Source organism: Eleutherodactylus coqui, chromosome 5 (genome assembly GCF_035609145.1).
Source record: "Eleutherodactylus coqui strain aEleCoq1 chromosome 5, aEleCoq1.hap1, whole genome shotgun sequence".
Taxonomy (NCBI): domain Eukaryota; kingdom Metazoa; phylum Chordata; class Amphibia; order Anura; family Eleutherodactylidae; genus Eleutherodactylus; species Eleutherodactylus coqui.
The window spans coordinates 16,056,459-16,078,484 of record NC_089841.1 but is presented as its reverse complement, the minus strand read 5'-3'; the positions used below and the strand labels follow the sequence as shown (position 1 = coordinate 16,078,484).

Here is a 22,026-nt window from a genome sequence, read left to right as displayed (position 1 = left end):
TACAGGCAAGTTCCACTGTACTGCCATCTTTCACTAAAACTGACCAACAGACTATGACTATTCTATGGACACTCTTTCTAATACTAACACTGACTGCTCTGCTGCACTCACTAACTGATCTATCTCACTATTTCCCTTCCATCTCTCTATTCTTATGCCGCCTTCTACACTCTGCATTCACTGCACTCTCTAGTACATTAAATATCTTCTCTGTCTAGCAGTTGACTCACTGACTGACTAACAGTTTCTCTCTTTTCACAGGAACATCTGACCTGACTCCTATTTTGTTCTCCTCTGACTCCTCTCCTGACTGAACTAACCTCTCCCTCCGGTCTCCTTCTATGACCAACTCACTAAACTGACTGCCTAGACCAACTGTCACCTCACACCGTACGCACACTTTTAATTTCTTTTCTTCCCATGCACTGCTCTGGTGTAACCAGGCCCCTGTCACCCCATAGCTTGACAGCCTATCATGTTGCTCGGCTCATCTGTTCTGCTGTCCTATGAGGGCTAAATCTGCCAGCAACCAATGAGAATTAACTGGTCCCCAGGCAGATTATTGATAGATCAGTTACTGGGCAGGTTAACCAGTGATTAACCCCTGCTTGCCCTCCAGAAATTAAACACCGACAAATAATGGCAAAGGTGCTTTTGTAGGACCTCATTATGGGACACCGCACAGAGATGGTATATGACTGCATTACTAAGAGATACACTGCAGCTGAACCACTGCATTTAAAGGGGTTGTCTCGCGAAATCAAGTGGGGTTATACACTTCTGTATGGCCATATTAATGCACTTTGTAATATACATCGTGCATTAAATATGAGCCATACAGAAGTTATTCACTTACCTGCTCTGTTGCTAGCGTCCTCGTCTCCATGGTTCCGTCTAAATTCGCTGGCAGCTTGCTTTTTTAGACGCGCTTGCGCAGTCCGGTCTTCTGCTCTCAGCACGAGCCGCTTCAGCCTGCTAGCCGCTACAGCTCTTCTGCGCATGCGCAGAAGAGCTGTCACTTCTCAGGAGCGTGCTGGAGCGGCCATTTTGTACCATCCTCTCTTAGAGAGGGGTGCAGAAACTTGAGCCGCCCAGCTGTCCCGAGAAGCCGCCCAGCTGTCCCAAAAAGCCGCCCAGCTGTCCCGAGAAGCCGCCCAGCCGTCCCGAGAAGCCGCCCAGCCGTCCAGCTGTCCCGAGAAGCCGCCCCGCCGCCCAGGTAAGTGATGGGTCGGGGGTGATGTGTCACTAACAGGCGTGGGCCCCTCCGGGTGTCCTAGCGCTGGGCTCCGGAGCCTAGCGTTGGGGAGCCGGGGCGTAGCGCTGGGGAGCCGGGGCGTAGCGCTGGGGAGCCGGGGCGTAGCGCCGGTTACCTGCTGCCTGGCGGTGGGTGACTGGTCGGCCGCGTTCAATCCCGGGGTCCGGTCGGCGGCTGCGGGGCGTCTGGTTGACAGGGAGACACAGCTGGTAGCGTCTCGGGAGCGCGCACGTCGGGCTACAGCAAGCGACGGGAAAAGAGCCGGCGGCCATCTTGGGAAAATTTTTATAAGTTGCTGAAACGCTGGAACTGTAAGTACAAACCAGCTAGAAAAGTCATTTACAGGGGGGCTTAGTAATGTATGCTTAATTAGGGGGACTGGGCAAAAAAAAAATTCACTGCTTCCTCGAGACAACCCCTTTAAGTTTATTATGTTATATATATAAAAATTTTTATCAGTTACGACAACTAATCATATCTATCTTTCTATATCACTGATAACATTTCTAGGAAATGATGTGCCCATCAGCATAATGGCGGACACATGTGCAAAAGTCAGTGATTGCCCGGAAAATGTAAAATCTCCATGGTAGCCGAGAGCCTGGGGATGTCACAGGGTACCGCAGTATGCAGTTTCTGGTCACGTGATCGCTATTATCCAATGGATAATGGCGATGCCTTTAAAGTTAAAAAAGTTGAAGCTTCATCTCCCCATACTGATACAATCAGTGAGAGGAGATGAAACATCTTAACAGAGGCCTCTGCATCTGAACCGCAACACAATCATCCTCCATGGACCTTTCCCGGCTCCTGCACATGCCCCTGCCAGCAAAAGGCTGGACAAATCTGCAAGAGCCAGGAGCCCAGGAAATGTTAAATCTCTCTGCTCCTGGCTACCAACAGTCACCCAGAGCCTGAAGCAGTGATTGGTGAACCTGTTGAGTGGTCCCAGGTCACGTGATAGTACAGCTGTGAAGGTCTCATTAAATCAGTTACGGTTGCTTTCACTGCTCCAAAGACTGGATTAACAAGGAAGAAGTTCCACAGGCCCAACCTGGCACAGTTGCATTTTCCCCAGGACATAGGCCTCTGCCCACACCCTCAGCAATCGCAGGCATAAAGCAGACTCAGATGCTAGTACAGCTGTGAAGGTCTCATTAAATCAGTAACGCTCCTCTTCTTTGGCCCAAACCAGTGTCTCAGATAACTGTGGTAACACGAGAGCAAATACATGATGCCCAGTGCTGATCCCCCGACCCCAAGCAGAAGGAGGAAGTGGCCTTACAAGGCCAAGAAACCATGACCAGGACCCGCTATAGTCTGTGTGGGAAGTATGTGAGCGGGCCCTTGGTCACGCTTGGTCCCAGCCTCCACCTTGTGTGACCCAAGGTGCCACGAGTTACATAGCAATGGGAAAATCCATGTGCCCACACACTATTCATTCTGTGTAGGTGTTGGTTACCTCAATTGACACCGCAAGGGGAAAGCCATCTGCACTCTGCACCCTACCCTTGTCAGTCAGTGTATTTGTGGCAGATAGGTAAATCACCGCTATGGGATGTCTTTGAGCACCCACAGCATAGGCGAGCCAAAGGAACCCAAAGACAGTAATAAACATGAAGAAATTACAATGCCCAAACATGGCAGACTTTCACTCCGCCGAGGACATAGGCATCTGCACACACCCTCAGCAATTGTGGGCATAGAGCGGACTCCGATGCTAGTTTAGCTGTGAACGTCTTATTACTGCAGTTACGCTCCTCTTCTTTGGCCCAAACCAGTCTCTCAGATAACTGTGGTAACACGAGAGAAAATACATGATGCCCAGTGCTGATCCCCTGACCCCAAGCAGGAGGAGGAGGTGGCCTTACAAGACCAAGAAACCATGAGCAGGACCCGCTATAGTCTGTGTGGGAAGCACGTGAGCGGGCCCAGGGTCTGGCTCGGTCCCAGCCTCCACCTTGTGTGACCCAAGGTGCCCTGAGTTACATAGCAATGTGAAATCCATGTGTCCCCACACAGATAGCTCAACACTGCAAGGGGAAGACTTTGAGTTACTTGGGCTCGCCTATGCTATCAGTGCACAAAGATGGTATTATACAGAGCGCCCAATCATGGGAGAGTTTCACCCCGCCAAGGACCTTGGCCTCAGCCTACATTTCTGCCCTAGTCAGTCAGTGTATTATTTGTGCCAGATAGGTAAAACACCGCGATGAGAAGACTCAGTGCACCCATAGTATAGACAGACCCCTGTAACATTCCTGTAGCAAAGGTATAAACAGACCCCAGTAACATTTTTGTAGCAGAAGTATAGGCAGACCCCTGTAACATTCCTGTAGCAGAAGTATAGGCAGACCCCTGTAACATTTCTGTAGCAAGAGTATAGGCAAACCCCTGAAACATTGGTGTACCATGAGTGTAGGCGAAGGCCGGAAAAATTAGTTAGATAACAGTATAGGGGAGGGCCAGAAAAATTGGTTTACCAAGAGTACAAGTGTACCCCTGAAAAATTGCTCAACCGCGAGGGCAGGCGAAACCCAGAAACATTTTTTAAAGATACAGCTCACTGTTACTTAATTTGTAACAGAGCCTGGAGGCAGCTCTGTGAAAAAAAATGGTTTCTGTTAAAGTATCAATAATACTTTTGAAACTTTGAAAAATTGTAAAAAAAATTATAAGCAGAGCCTTTTGGGCCGCAGAAAAATTGGCAGTTCAGTGTGATGACATGCTGTTTTAGGAGGAAGAGTAGAAGTAGGAGGAGTAATAACATCCGAGAGTGATTGACAAAGCTAATTTCCCCTTTTTTCCCGGTGATAGAGAATGCTTATTTCTCTGGTTGCAGCAAAAAGAATCTTTAGATCCTGCTGCTCTCCGCCGGTGGAGAAGAGAAGTCTGGGGAAATCCAGCCTTTGTTCATCTTTATGAGTGTAAGCATGTCGGCACTGGCAGTTGACAGGCGGGTACGCTTATCCGTGACGATTCCCCCAGCTGCACTAAACACGCTCTTTGACAAGATGCTAGCGGTAGGGCAGGCCAGCACCTCCAGGGCGTACAGCACGAGTTCGTGCCATGTGTCCAGCTTTGAAACCCAATAGTTGTATGGAGCAGAGGCATCACGGAGAACAGATGTACGATTGGCTACATACTCCCTCACCATCTTTTTACAGTGCTCCCGCCGGCTCAGCCTTGACTGGGGAGTGGTGACATAGTCTTGCTGGGGAGCCATAAAGCTGGCAAAGGCCTTGGAGAGTGTTCCCCTGCCTGCGCTGTACATGCTGCCTGATCTCTGTGCCTCCCCTGCTAGTTGGCCCTCGGAACTGCGTCTTCTACCAGTAGCGCTGTTAGAAGGGAAGTTTAGCATCACTTTTTCCACCAGGGCCCTGTTGTATTGCATCACTCTCATACCCCTTTCCTCTTCAGAAATGAGAGTAGAAAGGTTCTCCTTATACCGTGTGTCGAGAAGGGTGTACACCCAGTAATCCGTGTTGGCCAGAATGCGTCTAACGCGAGGGTCACGAGAAAGGCAGCCTCACATGAAGTCAGCCATATGTACCAGGGGCCCATTACGCAACACATAGCTGTCCTCACTAGGAAGATGACTTTCAGGATTCTCTTCCTCCTCCTCCTCCCCTTTAGCCCATACACGCTGAACAGATGAGAGGCAAGCAGCATGGGTACCCTCTGGAGTGTGCCCAGCTGTCTCTTCCACCTCCTCCTCCAAAACGCACTGAGATATAGACATGAGGGTGGTCTGGCTATCAAGCGACATACTGTCATCTCCCGTCTCCTGTTCCAACCGCAAAGCGTTGGCCTTTATGCTTTGCAGCTAACTTCTCAGCAGGCAAAGCAGCGGGATGGTAACACTAATGATTGCCGCATCACCGCTCACCATCTGGGTTGACTCCTCAAAGTTTCCGAGGACCTGGCTGATATCTGCCATCCAGGCCCACTCCTCAGTAAAGAATTGGGGAGGCTGACTACCACTACGCCACCCACGTTGCCGCTGGTATTCCACTATTGCTCTTTGCTGCTCGTACAGCCTAGCCAACATTTACAGTGTAGAATTCCAGCGTGTGGGCACGTCGCACCGCAGTCGGTGCTCTGGCAGCTGAAACCAACGTTGCAGGGTCCTCAGGGTGGCAGCGTCCATGGTGGACTTGCGGAAATGTGCACAGATGCGGCGCACCTTGCCGAGCAGGTCAGAAAAGTAGGGGTAGTTCTTAAGAAACCGCTGAACCACCAGATTGAAGACGTGGGCCAGGCATGGCACGTGTGTGAGGCTGCCGAGATGCAGAGCCGCCACCAGGTTACGGCCGTTGTCACACACGACAATGCCTGGTTGGAGGCTCAGTGGCAAAAGCCAGAGGTCGGTCTGCTCTGTCAGACCCTGCAACAGTTCGGGGGCCGTGTGCCTCTTGTCACCTAAGCTGAGTAGTTTCAGCACGGCCTGCTGATGCTTGCCCACCGCTGTGCTGCCGTGCGATAGCGACTGCTGGCGACGTGCTCACACTTTTTAATTGAGGAGGTAGAGATGGCGGAGGAGGGGGAGGGTTTAGAGGAGGTGGCATAAAACGCTGCAGATACCAGCACCGAGGTAGGACCCGCTATTCTGGGTGTGGGTAAGACGTGAGCTCTGACTCGGTCCCAGCCTCCACTAAATTCACCCAATGTGCCGTCAGGATGATATAGTGGCCCTGCCCGCTAGTACTTGTCCACGTGTCCATGGTTAAGTGGACCTCCCCAGTAACCGCGTTGGTAAGGGCACGATTTATGTTGCGAAAGAAGTGCTGGTGTAAGTCTGGGACGGCACACCGGGAAAAATAGTGGTGACTGGGGACCGAGTAGCACGGGACCGCCGCAGCCATCATGTTTTTGAAAGCCTCCGTTTTAACAAGCCTGTACGGCAGCATCTCCAAGCTGATTTGGCAAAGTGCACGTTTGAAGCTTGTGTGTGCAAGTGCGTGGTGGCGTATTTGCGCTTCGCTCCAATGCTTGTGTTAGCGACAGCTGAACGCTGTGCTGAGAGACATTGTTGGATGGAGTGGAGGGCAGTGGAGGTGTGGGTGCAGTCCGAGAGGTGCTCGTGCCTGTGTCCTGGGAGAGGGATAGGATCTGTGTGGCAGGTTGGGGCACAGGGGAAGAGGCAGTGGTGTGACCTGCAGGCGGTGAATGGCCTTCGTCCCACCTTGTGGGGTGCTTGGCCATCATATGCCTGCGCATGCTGGTGGTGGTGAGGTTGGTAGTGGTGGTTACCTGACTGATCTTGGTGCGACACAAGTTTCACACCACTCTTCGTTGGTTGTCCGTGCTCTCACTGAAAAACATCCACACCTTTGAAACCTAGCCCTCTGGACGGAGGCTTGCTGCGAGGTGGTGCTTTGGGAAACAGTTGGGGGATTATTTGCTCTGGCCCTGCCTCTCCCCCTGGCCACCCCACTGCTCTTCCAACCTGTCCTGCTGCTGCACTTGCCTCCCCCTCTGAAGCCCTGTCCTCAGTTGACTTAGCAAACCAGGTGGAGTCAGTCACCTCATCGTCCAGCTCCTCTTCCTCCGAATCCTCTGTGCGCTCCTCCCTCGGACTTAGTGCCCTTACTACTACCTCACTGACAGACAACTGTGTCTCATCATCATCATCCTCCAAACGCACAAAACGCTCTTGAGACGGTTGCTGGAAGTCCTTAGCCTCATCACCCAGACTCCGGGAACTTTCCAAAGGTTGGGAATCGGTCACAACAAACTCCTCAGGTGGGAGAGGAACCATTTTTTCCCACTCATGGCAGGGACCCAAGAACAGTTCCTGGGAGTCTGCCTGCTCAGAATACATCATTTTCATGGAGTGAGGAGGCTGGGAGGAAGGAGGAGCAGCAGCCAGAGGATTCAGAGTTGCAGTCCCTAGTCCAGAAGTAGTGGACTGCGTAGAAGACTGGGTGGTCGATACATTGCTGGACGCATTTTCTGCCATCCACAACAGGATCACACTGCTCTGTTTGTAATAAAGGTCTACCACGCGGACCCATAAATTGGGATATGAAGCTTGGGACCCCAGAAACTTGCTTCTCTCCTAATCAAGCAGCAGCCGGCTGTGATTCACCTGGACCAGGAACTCGGCCTGTGCCCACACCCTCGCTTGGACGTCCACGTCCCCGTCCTCGACCCTTTGACCCTTGGCGGATTAAGAATAGAGCAGGTCTTAAATAAATTACCCCATTGTACAGCACTGACAACTGTGGCTTAATTCACAGCACACAGAGACTTGTAGATAGCAGAGGCTCAATGCTGTGGCTTGAAAAAAAGGAACCCGCTGTCCTGCACTGATACCTAGGGGTAATTTACTGCTCGCAGAGACTTGTAGATAATAGATGCTGTGTGGAGTGTGAGAAGACTCTAATGCCAGTGGATAGTGCTGGTAACTGCGGCTATCTCAACCCCAGGAATGGAAATGGTATTGTGAGACGCTCTGTACAGCGGCAGAGCTGAAATACTTTGCAGTGGCCCCGGTAATATTACAGTACTGTTTAGTGGTGAGACCGCTGTCTAATTCACTGCAGACAGAGAACGGTATAAAAGAGGTAGTTCGCAGCAGGCTAGGAATTATTTGGGTGCACTTTCACGGTGAGAGCGGTATTGTACGGCACTGCAGCCAGAAAAAAGTATTACTGAAAGTCTGCAAACAGGCCTAGCTGCATAATACAAAAATGGAAGCACTACTACTCCCAATAGGCCCCAAGTAAAATGCACACGGTGAGATGTAGCCCAAAGATGGAGCTTTAGGGTTTTTGCATGGAGGATACGCACTGTATAGTGTATATAAATTCCCGAACAAAAGTGGCCGTGGCCCAACGCTCTCTGTCTAATTCACTGCAGACACAGAACGGTATAAACAGAGTAGTTCGCAGCAGGCTAGGAAATATTTGAGTGCACTTTCATGGTGAAAGTGTTATTGTTTGTACAGCACTGCAGCCTGAAAAAGTATTACGAAAGGCTGCAAACAGGCCTAGTTGCGCAATACAAAAATGGAAGCACTACTACTCCCAGCAGGCACCAAGTAAAATGCACATGGTCAGATGTAGCCCTAAGAAGGACCGTTGGTTTCTTGAAGACAGGACCTACGCTAACACTTTCCCTATCTCAGCAGCAGCACTTTCCCTATACTCTGTATAATACACTGCAGACTGAGAACGCTATAGCTGAAATGGCCTGCACAGCCCGAAATGAAAAAAAAAAATTGTGCAAAACTGCTCCCAGCCAGCCACAACAGTAATGCACATGGTCAGATGTAGCCCTAAGAAGGACTTTTGGGGTTCTTGAAGACGCTAACATTTTCCCTATATCAGCAGCAGCACTTTCCCTAACCTCTGCCAGTGTGTGTCTGAGACGAGCCACGGGCGGGACCGCTTTAAATACTCGATGGTCACTTGATCTCGCCAGACACTCACTGCTGGGGGGTGGGATAGGGCTGGCACGTCACAGGAGAAAGTGGTAATGCCTTCCCTGCATGCCTATTGGCTAGAAAATGGCGCTAAACATGCGGGGAAGGAAATGAAATTGACTCGAGTACCGCGTGGTGTTCGACTCGAGTAACAAGCATCTCGAGTACCCTAATGCTCGAACGAGCATCAAGCTCGGACGAGTGTGCTCGCTCATCTCTAGTTACTTCTAATTTCACAGAAAACCTCCTGTTGCAGCCGTTCTGAGGCCTGCACCTTGCTTGCAGGCCAGACCAGGTCTTGGGTGTGCCCTTGCTTCTCCGGGAGCTGAGGGGTGTGGTAGCTGCAGGAGTAATTTCATTCAGCACCTGGTGCTGAGTAGCCTAGCTCCTACTTAAACAGCGCCAGCATTATCTCCTGTGCTGGTCAATTACTTCAGTTGCCTTTAGACAGCGACAGAGGAACACATCTTGGCTGAAGCTCTCCATGCTAGCTAAGTGCTTTTCTGTTTTGGGTTTTCTGTTTCACCTTTCTTTTGTGCTAGGGCTCCCTGATAGGGACTAGTCAGTGGCCTAGGCACGCGTGCGGCCTCACACTTGTCAGAGCGATCGGTCCGCCGAGTAGGCAGGGCCCCCTCCCGGGTTAGGGGACTATAGGGAGAGAATTCCCCTTAGTTTTATGTTTCCTTTGCACAGTTGTGCCTTTTGTTTGTGTTATTGAGGTTGCATGTCCGGAGGACGCAACAGATTGACCAGCCCTTACCTACTCAGGGAGATTCTGTGCGGTTAACATGAATCCCCTTGAGGTTTTGTCGCAGCAGCTTGTCACACTGGCTGCGGAGGTCGCTGAGATTAAACAGCGACAACTTGCGCTGCAGGTTCCCAGCAAGGAACCAAAAATTGAGCTACCGGACCGTTTTTCTGGTGATAGGCAGAAATTCGGATCCTTTTGAGAGGCCTGTAAGCTCTATTTCAGACTGCGTCCTAGCTCTTCGGGGGACGAAACTCAGAGGGTGGGCATTGTAATGTCCAGACTGCAGGGGGCGCCACAAGCATGGGCATTTTCATTACCCCCGACGTCTGAGGCTCTGACCTCAGTGGATAACTTTTTTGCTGCTTTGGGTCTTATTTATAACGACCCCGATAAGATAGCGGTGGCTGAGGGAAATATCAGACGTTTGCGACAGAGAGATTCCACTGTTGAAGATTATTGTGCTAAGTTTCGACGTTGGGCAGCAGAAACTCCGTGGAATGACCCTGCTTTAAAGAGCCAGTTCCATTGTGGTCTGTCCAATGAGATCAAGGACGTACTGGTAGGACATCCAGTACCTCGCAGTCTAGATGAGGCCATGTCTCTGGCTATTAAAGTTGGGAGATGGATCAGGGAGAGGCATCAGGAACTGTCTACGGATCCCGACCTCCTACCTACAGGTATGGAAGAGCCCATGCAGCTGGGGTCTCTAGCTGGCATGGTTAGCAGGAGAAGGACGATACAGTTTAATGGCCGATGCTTTGTCTGTAATCGTACAGGTCATATGGCTCAGTTTTGCCCACGTCGTAATGCTCAGTCAGAAAACTAGATGGCCTGGAGGTTAGAAGGAAGGTCCCTCTAGGCCATCAGATTGCTTGGGTATCCTCTTCCAGGCTGGCACTTCCCGCTGAAATTCGTTGTGGCAGTGTTGACAGTCCCATATGAGTCTTTTTGGATTGTGGAGCTAGTATTAATTTAATACATCAGGAGACTGTCAAACGTTTAGGCTTAGAGATGAGTGCTTTGGATTTTCCCATCCCTGTGTCCGCCATTGATGCTGCTCCACTATCTCAGAGAAATCTGAGTTTTTGTGTACCTAATGTCCATTTAAGGATTGGGCTGTTCCACACGGAATGCATAACGCTATATGTCATGGAATCCCTCCCTATGCAAGTAGTATTGGGGTTGCCCTGGCTGCACTTAAACAACCCAGTAGTGGAATGGGAAAAGGGGGACATTGTTAAATGGAGCCCTGGTTGTCTGTCCGGTTGCATTTCTGCTGATATAGCCTCCATTCAGGCAGAGGAGTTGCCTGAATTTATAGTTGACTTCTCTGATGTGTTTTCCCAAGAGGGGGCAGACAAATTACCACCGCACAGAAAGGGGGATTGTGCCATTGAACTTCTCCCTGACTGCAAAATCCCCAAGAGTCGCATGTTCAACATATCGGCCCCTGAGAGATTGGCGCTCAAAGATTATATCCGGGACAGCTTGAGAAGGAATCATATATGGCCATCTAATTCCCCACTAGCAGCTGGTTTCTTTTTTGTAAAGAAAAAAGATGGCGGGTTACGTCCCTGTGTTGACATTAGGGAATTGAACAAAATCACGAAACGCAATCGATACCCTCTCCCCCTTATTCCGGACCTGTTTTCGCAGTTGAATGGCTCCAACTGGTTTTCCAAACTAGACTTGCGCGGGGCATATAATTTAATCCGGATTAAGGAGGGGGACAAGTGGAAGACTGCGTTTAATACCCCAGAGGGGCATTTTGAGAGTCAGGTGATGCCTTTTGGTCTCACTAATGCCCCTGCGGTATTCCAGTCCTTGATCAATGAGGTTCTCTCTCAGTTTGTGGGCAGATTTGTACTAGTATACTTGGATGATATTTGATCTACTCTCCGGATTTTGAGTCCCATGTTTCTCATGTTCGCCAGGTCTTCCAAGCTTTGCGTGAGAATTGTTTGTTCGCCAAAAGAGAAAAGCGTGTGTTTGCTGTACAAGAGATCACATTTTTGGGGCATATAATTATCCACGAAGGGTTCAAGATAGATCCTGAGAAGGTCCGAGCGGTGCAGGATTGGGTCCTACCAGAAAATGTGAAAGCCTTACAGAGGTTCTTGGGGTTCGCCAACTATTACCGTAGATTCATTAGGAATTTTTCGGTGATAGTTAAACCTCTTACTCATATGACTAAGAAGGGGTGCTTTCCTACTAAATGGTCGACGGAAGCTATGCAGTCATTTCAGAGATTGAAGAGCTGTTTTGCTACTGCTCCGGTTCTGGTGCAGCCAGATTCTTCCAGGCCCTTTATTGTTGAGGTTGATGCTTCAGAGGTGGGGGTTGGAACAGTTCTATCTCAGGGAACAGAGACATTGCAAGATCTCCGTCCGTGTGCATTCTTCTCCTGTAAATTTTCGTCTTCGGAGCGAAATTATGACAATGGGGACAGGGAATTGCTGGCGATTAAATGGGCATTCGAGGAGTGGCGTCATTTTCTAGAGGGGGCGTGACACAAAGTAACAATTTTCACGGATCACAAAAACCTTATATATCTGGAATCTGCCTGAGACTTAATTCCAGACAGGCACGCTGGTTACTTTTCTTTTTCCGTTTCAATTTTTTAGTTACATATCATCCAGGCTAGAAGAATGTGAAGGCCGATGCTCTTTCCAGAAGTTTTCTTCCAGTGGTTTCTGAGGAACCTCCTGCCCCTATCCTGTCTGAAGGGGTGGTGGTGTCGGTAGTGTCATTAGAGTTAGAGGAGCAAGTCCGTAAAGCACAAAATTTGGCCCCGTCAAAGCTTTCAGCTGGGAAGCTTTTTGTTCCTGTTCATCTAAGGTTACAGGTGCTAGCCGAGATTTACAGTTCGGTGTTGGCCGGGCATCCGGGGATTAATAATACCCATAAGTTACTCTCTAGAACATATTGGTGGCAGTTATTACGACGGGATACGTTCAGTTTTGTTTCATCATGTGAGGTGTGTGCCAGAACCAAGTCGTCCCGCAGTCAGCCAGCCGGTATGTTATTACCGCTGCCTATTCCTAAGAGACCATGGACCCATTTGTCCATGGACTTCATTATGGATTTACCACCTTACGATGGCAACACTGCTGTGTGGGTGGTAGTGGACCGGTTTAGTAAAATGTGCCATTTTGTGGCATTCCCCGGTTTACCTAATGCCAAGACGTTGGCAAGTTTGTTCATTTGCTACATGGTTAGACTACATGGTTTGCCAGAGAATATAGTCTCCGATCGCGGCGTACAATTTGTTTCTAGCTTTTGGCGAATAGTCTGCTCTCGTTTGGGTGTCCAGCTTTCATTTTCCCCGGCATACCATCCGGAGACCAATGGGCAAACTGAGAGGTGTAATCAGAACCTGGAGCAGTATTTACGTTGTTATGCCTCGAAAAATCAGGAGGACTGGTCGAAGTTCTTACCACTAGGCGAGTTTGCTCTTAACAATAGACCGTTGGAGGCTACGGGAACTTCACCGTTCTTCTGTAACTACGGATTTCACCCATGTTTTGGCCCCCTTTCCAAGAGGGTTTCGGAGGTACCAGGAGCAAATGAGTTTTGTTCCGATATTGAGGCCAGGTGGGCGGAGGTCCAGAAAAATTTACAGCGATCCGTTCGGCGCAGCAAGCAAGTTGCAGACAGTCACCGCTCTGAGGGGGCGGGATTCTGTGTTGGAGACTTGGTTTGGTTGTCTACCAGAAATATAAAACTCAAACAACCATCCGCTAAACTGGGCCCGCGATTTATCGGTCCGTTTAAAATAATTGAGAAGATTAACGCGGTGGCCTTCCGGTTAGAAATTCCCAGCACGATCAAGATTAACAATGTGTTCCATAAATCTCTGCTCAAAAGATTCATCGATTCGGGGAATGACTCACCACCCCTGGCTCCTGTGCTAGTGGATGGGGAGGAGCAGTTTGTAATAAGTCGCATTCTGGACTCCCGTCGAGTCAGGAATTCCCTGCAGTACCTGGTGCACTGGCGCGGTTATGGCCCAGAAGAGAGGTCAAGGGTTCCTGCAGCGGATGTTCATGGAGATTGTCTGGTGAAAATTTTTCACAGATCAAACCCTGGTCGTCCTGGTCCTAAGGGTCCTGGAGCATTTTTGTATATCACTGATGCTCGCTAAGGTTTTCATTTGTGAAAAACTGCAAAACCTACAAAAGTGATGGAAACGACACAGAAACGGATAGGGCAGGTGAATGGCAACATGCAGGGCTGCATCTTAGGTTCCCAGGTCTCACTATTAAGCCACAATAGCGGCAAGAGCACCCCCCCCCCCCAACAATTTTTACTTCGGACAAACCCTCATTAGCAAGGCATCTTAGCTAAGCACCACACTACCTACAACAAAGCACAATTACTGCCTGTGGGACACACCGCTGTCTCTTCTCCTGGGTTTCATGCTGCCCAACACCCCAGATAGCTGAGGTGACGTGAGAGAAAAAAGATGTTGGCCGCACTCCATGCCCTAGACATTCTGGGTCTTTTTACAAGTGCCAGGCAGGTACAACTGTGCTCTGGCAAGTCTGTGGGCACCCACAGCATGGGTGGCTAGCAGGAACCCACAGATGGTACAGAAGGAAGTCCCATTGCAGTGCTCCGGATAGCTGAGGTGACGTGAGAGGAAATACATGTTGGCCGTGGCCCACACTCCATGCCCTAGTCAGTCGGGGTTTTTCTTTGGCCCAGATAGGTAGAACACCACGATGGGAAGACTTAGTGCACCCATAGTATACACAGACCCCTGTAATATTAGTGTAGCAAAGGTATAAGCTGACCCCAGTAACAGTTATGTTGCAGAAGTCTAGGGAGACTCAAGTAACATTTCTGTAGTAACAGTATAGACAGACCCCAGTAAGATTTCATTAGTAGAAGCATAGGCAGACCCAGTACCATTTTGGTAGCAGAAGTATACGTAGCCCCCCCTGTAACATTTACGTGGCAGAAGTATAGGCAGACCCCAGTAACATTCTTGTAGCAGCGGTATAGGCAGACCCCTGTAACATTTATGTAGCAGCAGTATAGGCAGACCCCAGTATCAGTTCTGTAGCAGCAGTATAGGCAGACCCCAGCACCATTTCTGCAGTAGAGGTATAGGCAGACCCCTGTAAAATTTACGAGGCAGGAGAACAGGCATACCCCAGTAACATTTTTGTAGTAGAAGTATACGCAGACCCCTGTAACATTGACGTGGCAGCAGTGTTGGCAGACCCCAGTAACATCCTTGTGGCAGCAGTATAGGCAGACCCCAGTAACATCCTTGTGGCAGCAGTGTTGGCAGACCCCAGTAACATCCTTGTGGCAGCAGTACAGGCAGACCCCAGTAGCATCCTTGTGGCAGTATAGGCAGACCCCAGTAACATCCTTGTGGCAGTATAGGCAGACCCCAGTAACATCCTTGTGGCAGCAGTATAGGAAGTCCCCTGTAAGGTGTATGTGGCAAAAGTATAGGCAGACCCCTGTAACATTGACGTGGCAGCAGTATAGGCAGACCCCTGTAACATTCAAGTGGCAGCAGCATAGACAGACCCCTGTAACTTTCTTGTAGCATAAGTATAGGCAGGCAGGCAAGACCCCAGTAAAATTTCTTTAGTAATAGTATAAGCCAACCTGTGAAACATTGGGATACCATGAGCGTAGGCGAAGGCCGGAAAAATTAGTTGGATTAGAGTGTAGGCGTGGGCCCCAAAAATTAGTGTACCAAAAGTACAAGTGTACCTCTGAAAAATTTATCAACCGAGAGGGCAGGTGAAACCCATAAACATTTTTTTAAAGATACAGCTCACTGTGGCTTAATTTTCCAACAGAGCCAGGAGGCAGCCCTGCTGAGAAAATTGGTTCATGTTACAGTCTCAATACTTTTGAAACTTAGAAAAATTGTAAAAACATTGGTATAGGTAGAGGAGCATTTTGGGCCGCAGAAAAATTCGCCATTCAGCGTGATGACATGTTGTTTCTGGAGGAGGAGTAGCAGGAGGAGGAGTAATGTCAGAGACAGATTGACAAAAGATAAATGCCCCGTTTTCCTGGTGATAGAGAAGAGCGCTTTTATCTGCGGTTGCAGGGAAAAGAATCTTTAGGTTCCGCTGCTCTCCACCAGAGGAGAAGAGAAGTCTGGGGAAATCCAGCCTTTGTTCCTCTTTATGAGTGTAAGCATGTCGGCACTGGCAGTTGACAGGTGGGTACGCTTGTCCGTGATAATTCCCCCAGCTGCACTAAACACCCTCTCTGACAAGACGCTAGCGACAGGGCAAGCCAGCACCTCCAGGGCATACAGTGCAAGTTCGTGCCACGTGTCCAGCTTAGACACACAGTAGTTGTAAGGAGCAGAGGCATCACGGAGGACGGTGGTACGATTGGCTACGTACTACCTCACTATATTTTTACAGTGCTCCCTCCGACTCAGCCTTGACTGGGGAGTGGTGACGCAGTCTTGCTGGGGAGCCATAAAGCTGGCAAAGGCCTTGGAGAGTGTTCCCCTGCCTGCGCTGAACATGCTGTCTGATCTACGTGCGTCCCCTGCTACTTGGCCCTCGGAACTGCGCCTTCTGCCGCTAGCGCTAACAGATGGGAAGTTTACCATCAGTTTGTCTACCAGGGCCCTGTGGTATTGCATAATTCTCTAATCCCTTTCCTCTTCGGCAATGAGAGTGGATAGGTTCTCCTTATACCGTGGGTCGAGAAGGGTGTATACCCAGTAATCCGTAGTGGCCAGAATGTGTCTAACGCGAGGGTCACGAGAAAGGCAGCCTAACATGAAGTCAGCCATGTGTGCCAGGGTACCAGTATGCAACACATTGCTGTCCTCACTAGGAAGATCACTTTCAGGATCCTCCTCCTCCTTCTTTTCCTCATCGTCCACAGGCCATACATGCCTAACAGATGGGAAGCAAGCAGGATGGGTACCCTCTGCAGTGGGCCCAGCTGTCTCTTCCCCCTCCTCCTCCTGCTCCTCCCCCTCCTCCTCGAAAACTCGCTGAGATATAGACATGAGGGTGCTCTGACTATCAAGCGACATACTCTCTTCCCCCGTCTCCTGTTCTGACCGCAAAGCGTCATCCTTTGCAGCGAACTTCTCAGCAGGCATAGCAGAGGAATGGTGACACTAATGATTGCAGCATCGCCGCTCACCATCAGGGTAGACTCCTCAAAGTTTCCGAGGACCTGGCAGATATCTGCCATCCAGGCCCACTCCTCTGCAAAGAGTTGGGAAGGCTGACTACCACTACGCCGCCCATGTTGGAGTTGGTATTCCACTATTGCTCTACGTTGCTCATAGAGCCTGGCCAACAAGTGCAGCGTAGAATTCCACCGTGTGGGCACGTCGAACAGCAGTCGGTGCTGTGGCAGATTAAACCGACGTTGCAGGGTCCTCAGGGTGGCAACATCCGTGGTGGACTTGCGGAAATGTGAGCAGACGCAGCGCACATTGCCGAGCAGGTCAGATAAGTGTGGGTAGTTTTTAAGAAACCGCTGAACCACCTGATTGAAGACGTGGGCCAGGCATGGCACATGTGTGAGGCTGCCAAGCTTCAGAGACGCCACCAGGTTATGGCTGTTGTCACACACGACCATGCCCGGTTGGAGGCTCAGTGGCGAAAGCCAGGGGTCGGTCTGCTCTGTCAGACCCTGCAACAGTTCGGGGGCCGTGTGCCTCTTGTCACCTAGGCTGAGTAGTTTCAGCAAGGCCTGCTGATGCTTGCCCACCGCAGTGCTGCTGCACCGCCCCTCACCGACTGCTGGCAACGTGCTGCTCACATTTCTTAATTGAGAGGTAGAGGTTGTGTAGGAGGGGGAGGGTTTAGAGGAGGTGGCATAGACCGCCGCAGATACCAAAACCGAGGAAGGACCTGCTATTCTGGGTGTGGGTAGGACTTGTGCGGTCCCAGGCACTGACTCGATCCCAGCCTCCACCAAATTCACCCAATGTGCCGTCAGGGATATATAGTGGTCCTGCCCGCCAGTACTTGTCCACGTGTTCGTGGTTAAGTGGACCTTCCCAGTAACCGTGTTGGTAAGGGCAAGATTTATGTTGCGATAGACGTGCTGGTGTAGGGCTGGGACGGCACACCGGGAAAAATAGTGGCGACTGGAGAACGAGTAGCATGGGACCGCCGCCGCCATCATGTTTTTGAAAGCCTCCGTTTCTACAAGCCTGTACGGCAACAACTCCAGGCTGATCAATTTGGCAATGTGCATGTTTAGGGCTTGAGCGTGCGGGTGCATGGCGGCGTATTTGCGTTTCTGCTAGCGACAGCTGGACGCTGCGCTGTGAGACATTGCTGGATGGGGCCGAGGACAGCGGAGGTGAGGGTGTGGGTACAGGACGGGAGGCGCTTGTGCCTGTGCCCTGAGGAGGGGGTTGGATCTGAGTGGCAGGATGGGGCACAGGGTCAGTGGTGCGACCCAGAGGCGGTGAACAGCCTCCGTCCCACCTTGTGGGGTGCTTGGCCATCATATGCCTGCGCATGCTGGTGGTGGTGAGGCTGGTACTGGTGGCTCCCCTGCAGATCTTGGCGCGACACAGATTGCACACCACTGTTCGTCAGTCGTCCGCGCTCTCACTGAAAAACATCCACACCTTTGAAGACCTAGGCCTCTGCACGGTGGCTTGGCGCGAGTGGGTGCTTTGGGAAACCGTTGGGGGAGTCTTCGCTCTGGCCCTGCCTCTACCCCTGGCCACCCCACTGCCTCTTCCAACCTGTCCTGCTGCTGCGCTTGCCTCTCCCTCTAAAGCCCTGTCCTCAGTTGGCTTAGCGAACCAGGTGGGGTCAGTCACCTCATCGTCCAGCTGCTCTTCCTCCGAATCCTCTGTTCGCTCCTCCCTCGGACTTACTGCCCTTACTACTACCTCACAGATAGACAACTGTGTCTCATCATCATCATCGACCTCCTCACCCACTGAAAGCTCTTGAGACAGTTGCTGGAAGTCCCCAGCCTCCTAATCCGGACCCCGGGAACCTTCCAAAGGTTGGGCATCGGTCACGACAAACTCCGCAGGTGAGAGAGGATCCATTTTTTCCCACTCAAGGTAGGGACCCGAGAATAGTTACTAGGAGCCTGCCTGCTCTTCAGAATGTGTCATTTTCATGGAGTGAGGAGGCTGTGAGGAAGGAGGAGCAGCAGCCAGAGGATTCAGAGTTGTAGCAGTGGGCTGCGTAGAAGACTGGGTGGTCGATACATTGCTGGATGCATTTTCTGCCATCCCCAGGACCTGCTCACACTGCTCAGTTTGTAATAAAGGTCTACCTCGTGGACCCATAAATTGTGATATGAAGCTGGGGACCCCAGAAACTTGCCTCTCTCCTAATCCCACAGCAGCCGGCTGTGACCCACCTGGACCAGTAACTCGGCCTGTGCCCACACCCCCCTTTGGGCCTCCGCGTCGTCGTCCTCTAGGCCTACCGCATACCCTCAGCATGGTGTATTACGAATAGAACAGACACAGAACGTTATAAAAAATTAGGCACTTATTGGCCTGCAGTTGGAGGCTGACAGCGCTTATGTAACGCACACTGTAGTGCGAAAAAATTATGACGCAAGGTTGCAAAAAGGCCTAGCTGTGTAATAGTGAGCCACTACAACTCCCAGCAGACAGGCAGTAAACTGTACACGGTTCCAGGTAGCCCAAAGAAGTGGGTTTTTTTCCAATTTTTTTGAAAAAGCAAATAGCCTATATAGCGTGTATGTCTTTCCTCTACCAATGTCCCTGCCTCACCAGTACTACCCCTATTCGCTGTATAATTGTATACTCTGTAAACTCTGTATAATTGACTGCAGACTTTTAACGCTATAGCCTGCACAGCCCAAGATGAAAAAAAAAAATTGTGCAAAACTGCTCCCAGCAGCCACAACAGTAATGCACACGGTCAGATGTGGCCCTAAGAAGGACTGTTGGGGTTCTTGAAGACACTAACACTCTTCCTATAGCAGCAACAGCGGGAACAGCACTCTCCCTGATCTCTCCCAGTGTGTGTCTGAGGCGAGCCACGGGCGGGACCGCTTTAAATACTCGGCGGTCACTTGATCTTGCCAGCCACTCACTGCAGGGGGGTGGGATAGGGCTGGCACATCACAGGAGGAAGTGGTAATGCCTTCCCTGTATGTCTATTGGCCAGAAAATGGCGCTAAACATGTAGGGAAGGAAATGCAATTGACTCGAGTATCGCGTGGTGCTCATCTCGAGTAACGAGCGTCTCGAGCAGCCTAATACTCGAGCGAGCATCAAGCTCGGACGAGTACGTTCACTCATCTCTATTCTCTACATTTTGTCAGTAGTAATAACATGGAATATTCAATAAAAAGTTGAATTGGAAAAAAAAGACATCAAAGGGATAAAAAAAATATCACCATGTAAGACATATAAGATCAAAAGATACAAACAAGATATATAAATAGTGTAACAGGAAGATGTGCATGAACATTTAGTCCTGTCTATTACCTGGTGATGGGAGCGGCTGGCGGGTCTCCATCATGGCGTCCTTGTACAGATCCTTGTGTCCTTCTAAATACTCCCACTCCTCCATGGAGAAATAGACAGCGACATCCTGACACCTTATAGGCACCTGACAACACAATATACAATCATTACCCAAAAGCTCCCAGTGCTTAAAATATATAATGTCCCAGCATATCCTGCAGTGTCACCTCTCCAATCAGAAGATCAATCATTTTGTTGGTGAGTTCCAGAATCTCCTGTACATTGATATCCTCACATATTATGGGGTGAGGTGAAGGCTCCACGGCTGGACTCAGGGGTCTTCCTTGTTCATCATACACAGGGGTGCAACAGGCATCACTAAAGGTCTTCTTCACTACTGTGTAATCCTGTATATGGGAAACATTAATAAATATCACCATAGACATTTGCAGTCATAATATCTGTTATTACCATAGATAAGAATGATGTAATGTGACATCATCAGAACAGTCTCCCCTCTCCAGTGACATCGTCTGCTATTATCATAGATAGGAATGATGTATTATGACATCAGAATCTCTCACCTCTCCGGTAAATTTGAAGAGTATCTCCATGGTAAGATTTAACATACGTTTCACCAGCTTCTTTCTGTCCTCCTCCATCCTGAGCGGTAAATCTGGAATATGATGTTATATAGAAGATATCAGAGGATCCTACTTTGTAGGATCTGAATGGAAAGAAGATGAGCCAATATAAAAACCACACAAATCCCATGGCAGGAGTTTTATGATGCCCAATTGTTAGATATCGACAGGCAGTCTAAATGTGACATAGGTCAGCGATTCCAATTTTATCCCCTTAACGACTGCCCCATCGGGAAACTACGTCCTCAGAAAGTGGGCTTTAATCCTAGAGGACATAGTTTTATGCATCCTCTTTGGATTAATGCCCACTTGCCTGAGGACGTGACAGCTCCATGCTGTCGGTGCGCACAGGTAGCCGACAGCATGGAGCTGTCATCCCAGGATGCGGGCAGTCCCCCCCGGTATAGCGATCGGCAATGGATAGCGCCGATCGCAAAAAAGTAAAGAAAAGTGCGTAAAATGACAGATATTCAGCTGCTCTGATGGATCGAATCCACCAGGGCAGCTGAAAATACTCACACGGCTTGTCGGCGGTGTGCCCTGGAGATCTAGTACTCCCGGACCCGCCGGCGGCCTTCTGCGCATGCGCCAGATGATTACGTCACGCGCATGCGCAGAAGCCCGGGAGCCCCCGGCAAATTTAAAATCTCCTGGCTCCCGGCTCCTGAAGGTAGCCGGGAACCAGGAGGTGTTACCAGGGACCGCTGTGAGCAGTCCCCGGGCCCACGATCGCCGCTATCCATTGGATAGCGGCGATCGCAAAAAAGTTAAAAAAGTAAAAGAAAAGTAAAGTTTCACCTCCCCTCATGGAACGGATCCATGAGGGGAGGTGAAAATACTCACCCCCGGTCCTCTGCGATGTTCCGGGACCCAAAATCCACATCAGCGCATGCGCGCCCGATGTCAATGTGCACAGAGGGGCTCGAGCCCCGGGAAATTCAAAATTCCTCTGCTCCAGGCTACCATGTGTAGCCAGGAGCAGATGGATGTCACTAGGGGGCATGATCACTGTCATCCAATGGATGACAGTGATCATGTAAAGTAAAAAAAAAAGTGCAAAAAGTAAAAAAAATAAAAATAAAAAAGGGGTAAAAAGTAAAAAAAAAATGTGCAAAAAGTAAAAAAAAAAGTTTAAAAAAGTTCAAAAAGCTTGCGTTTAATCTCCCCCCACGGATCATATCCGTGAGGGAGGATGAAATGACGTACCTAAGGCCCGCGGATTTATCCGCGGACCTTACCCCAGCTTCTGCGCATGCGCCCGTCGCCAATATGGCAGGCACATGCGCAAAAGCCGTGGTAATTTAAAAGCTCCCTGCTCCTGGCTACAAAACTTAGCCGAGAGCCTGGAGATTTAACGAGGGAGGGCGCGGTGAGCGGTTCCTGGTCACGTGTTCGCCGTTATCCAATGAATAATGGCGATCACGTAAAAGTTAAAAAAAGGTGAAGGTTCATCTCCCCTCAGCGATGCGATCGGTGAGAGGAGATTAAACTTTTTACCGGAGGCCTCCG

General features: G+C 50.1%; 1 protein-coding gene across 1 annotated transcript in view; it reads right to left on the bottom strand.

The window, feature by feature from the left end:
- Window positions 1-22,026, bottom strand: part of LOC136628982 (zinc finger protein 182-like) — a 259,616-nt gene that overhangs the window by 5,932 nt on the left and 231,658 nt on the right. Inside the window, exons 16-18 of the mRNA XM_066605066.1 lie at window positions 20,458-20,549; window positions 20,101-20,280; window positions 19,895-20,018 (exon numbers count right to left, since the gene is read on the bottom strand). Coding sequence (XP_066461163.1) covers window positions 19,895-20,018; window positions 20,101-20,280; window positions 20,458-20,549 — 396 coding nt within the window. The remainder of the gene's footprint in view (window positions 1-19,894; window positions 20,019-20,100; window positions 20,281-20,457; window positions 20,550-22,026) is intronic.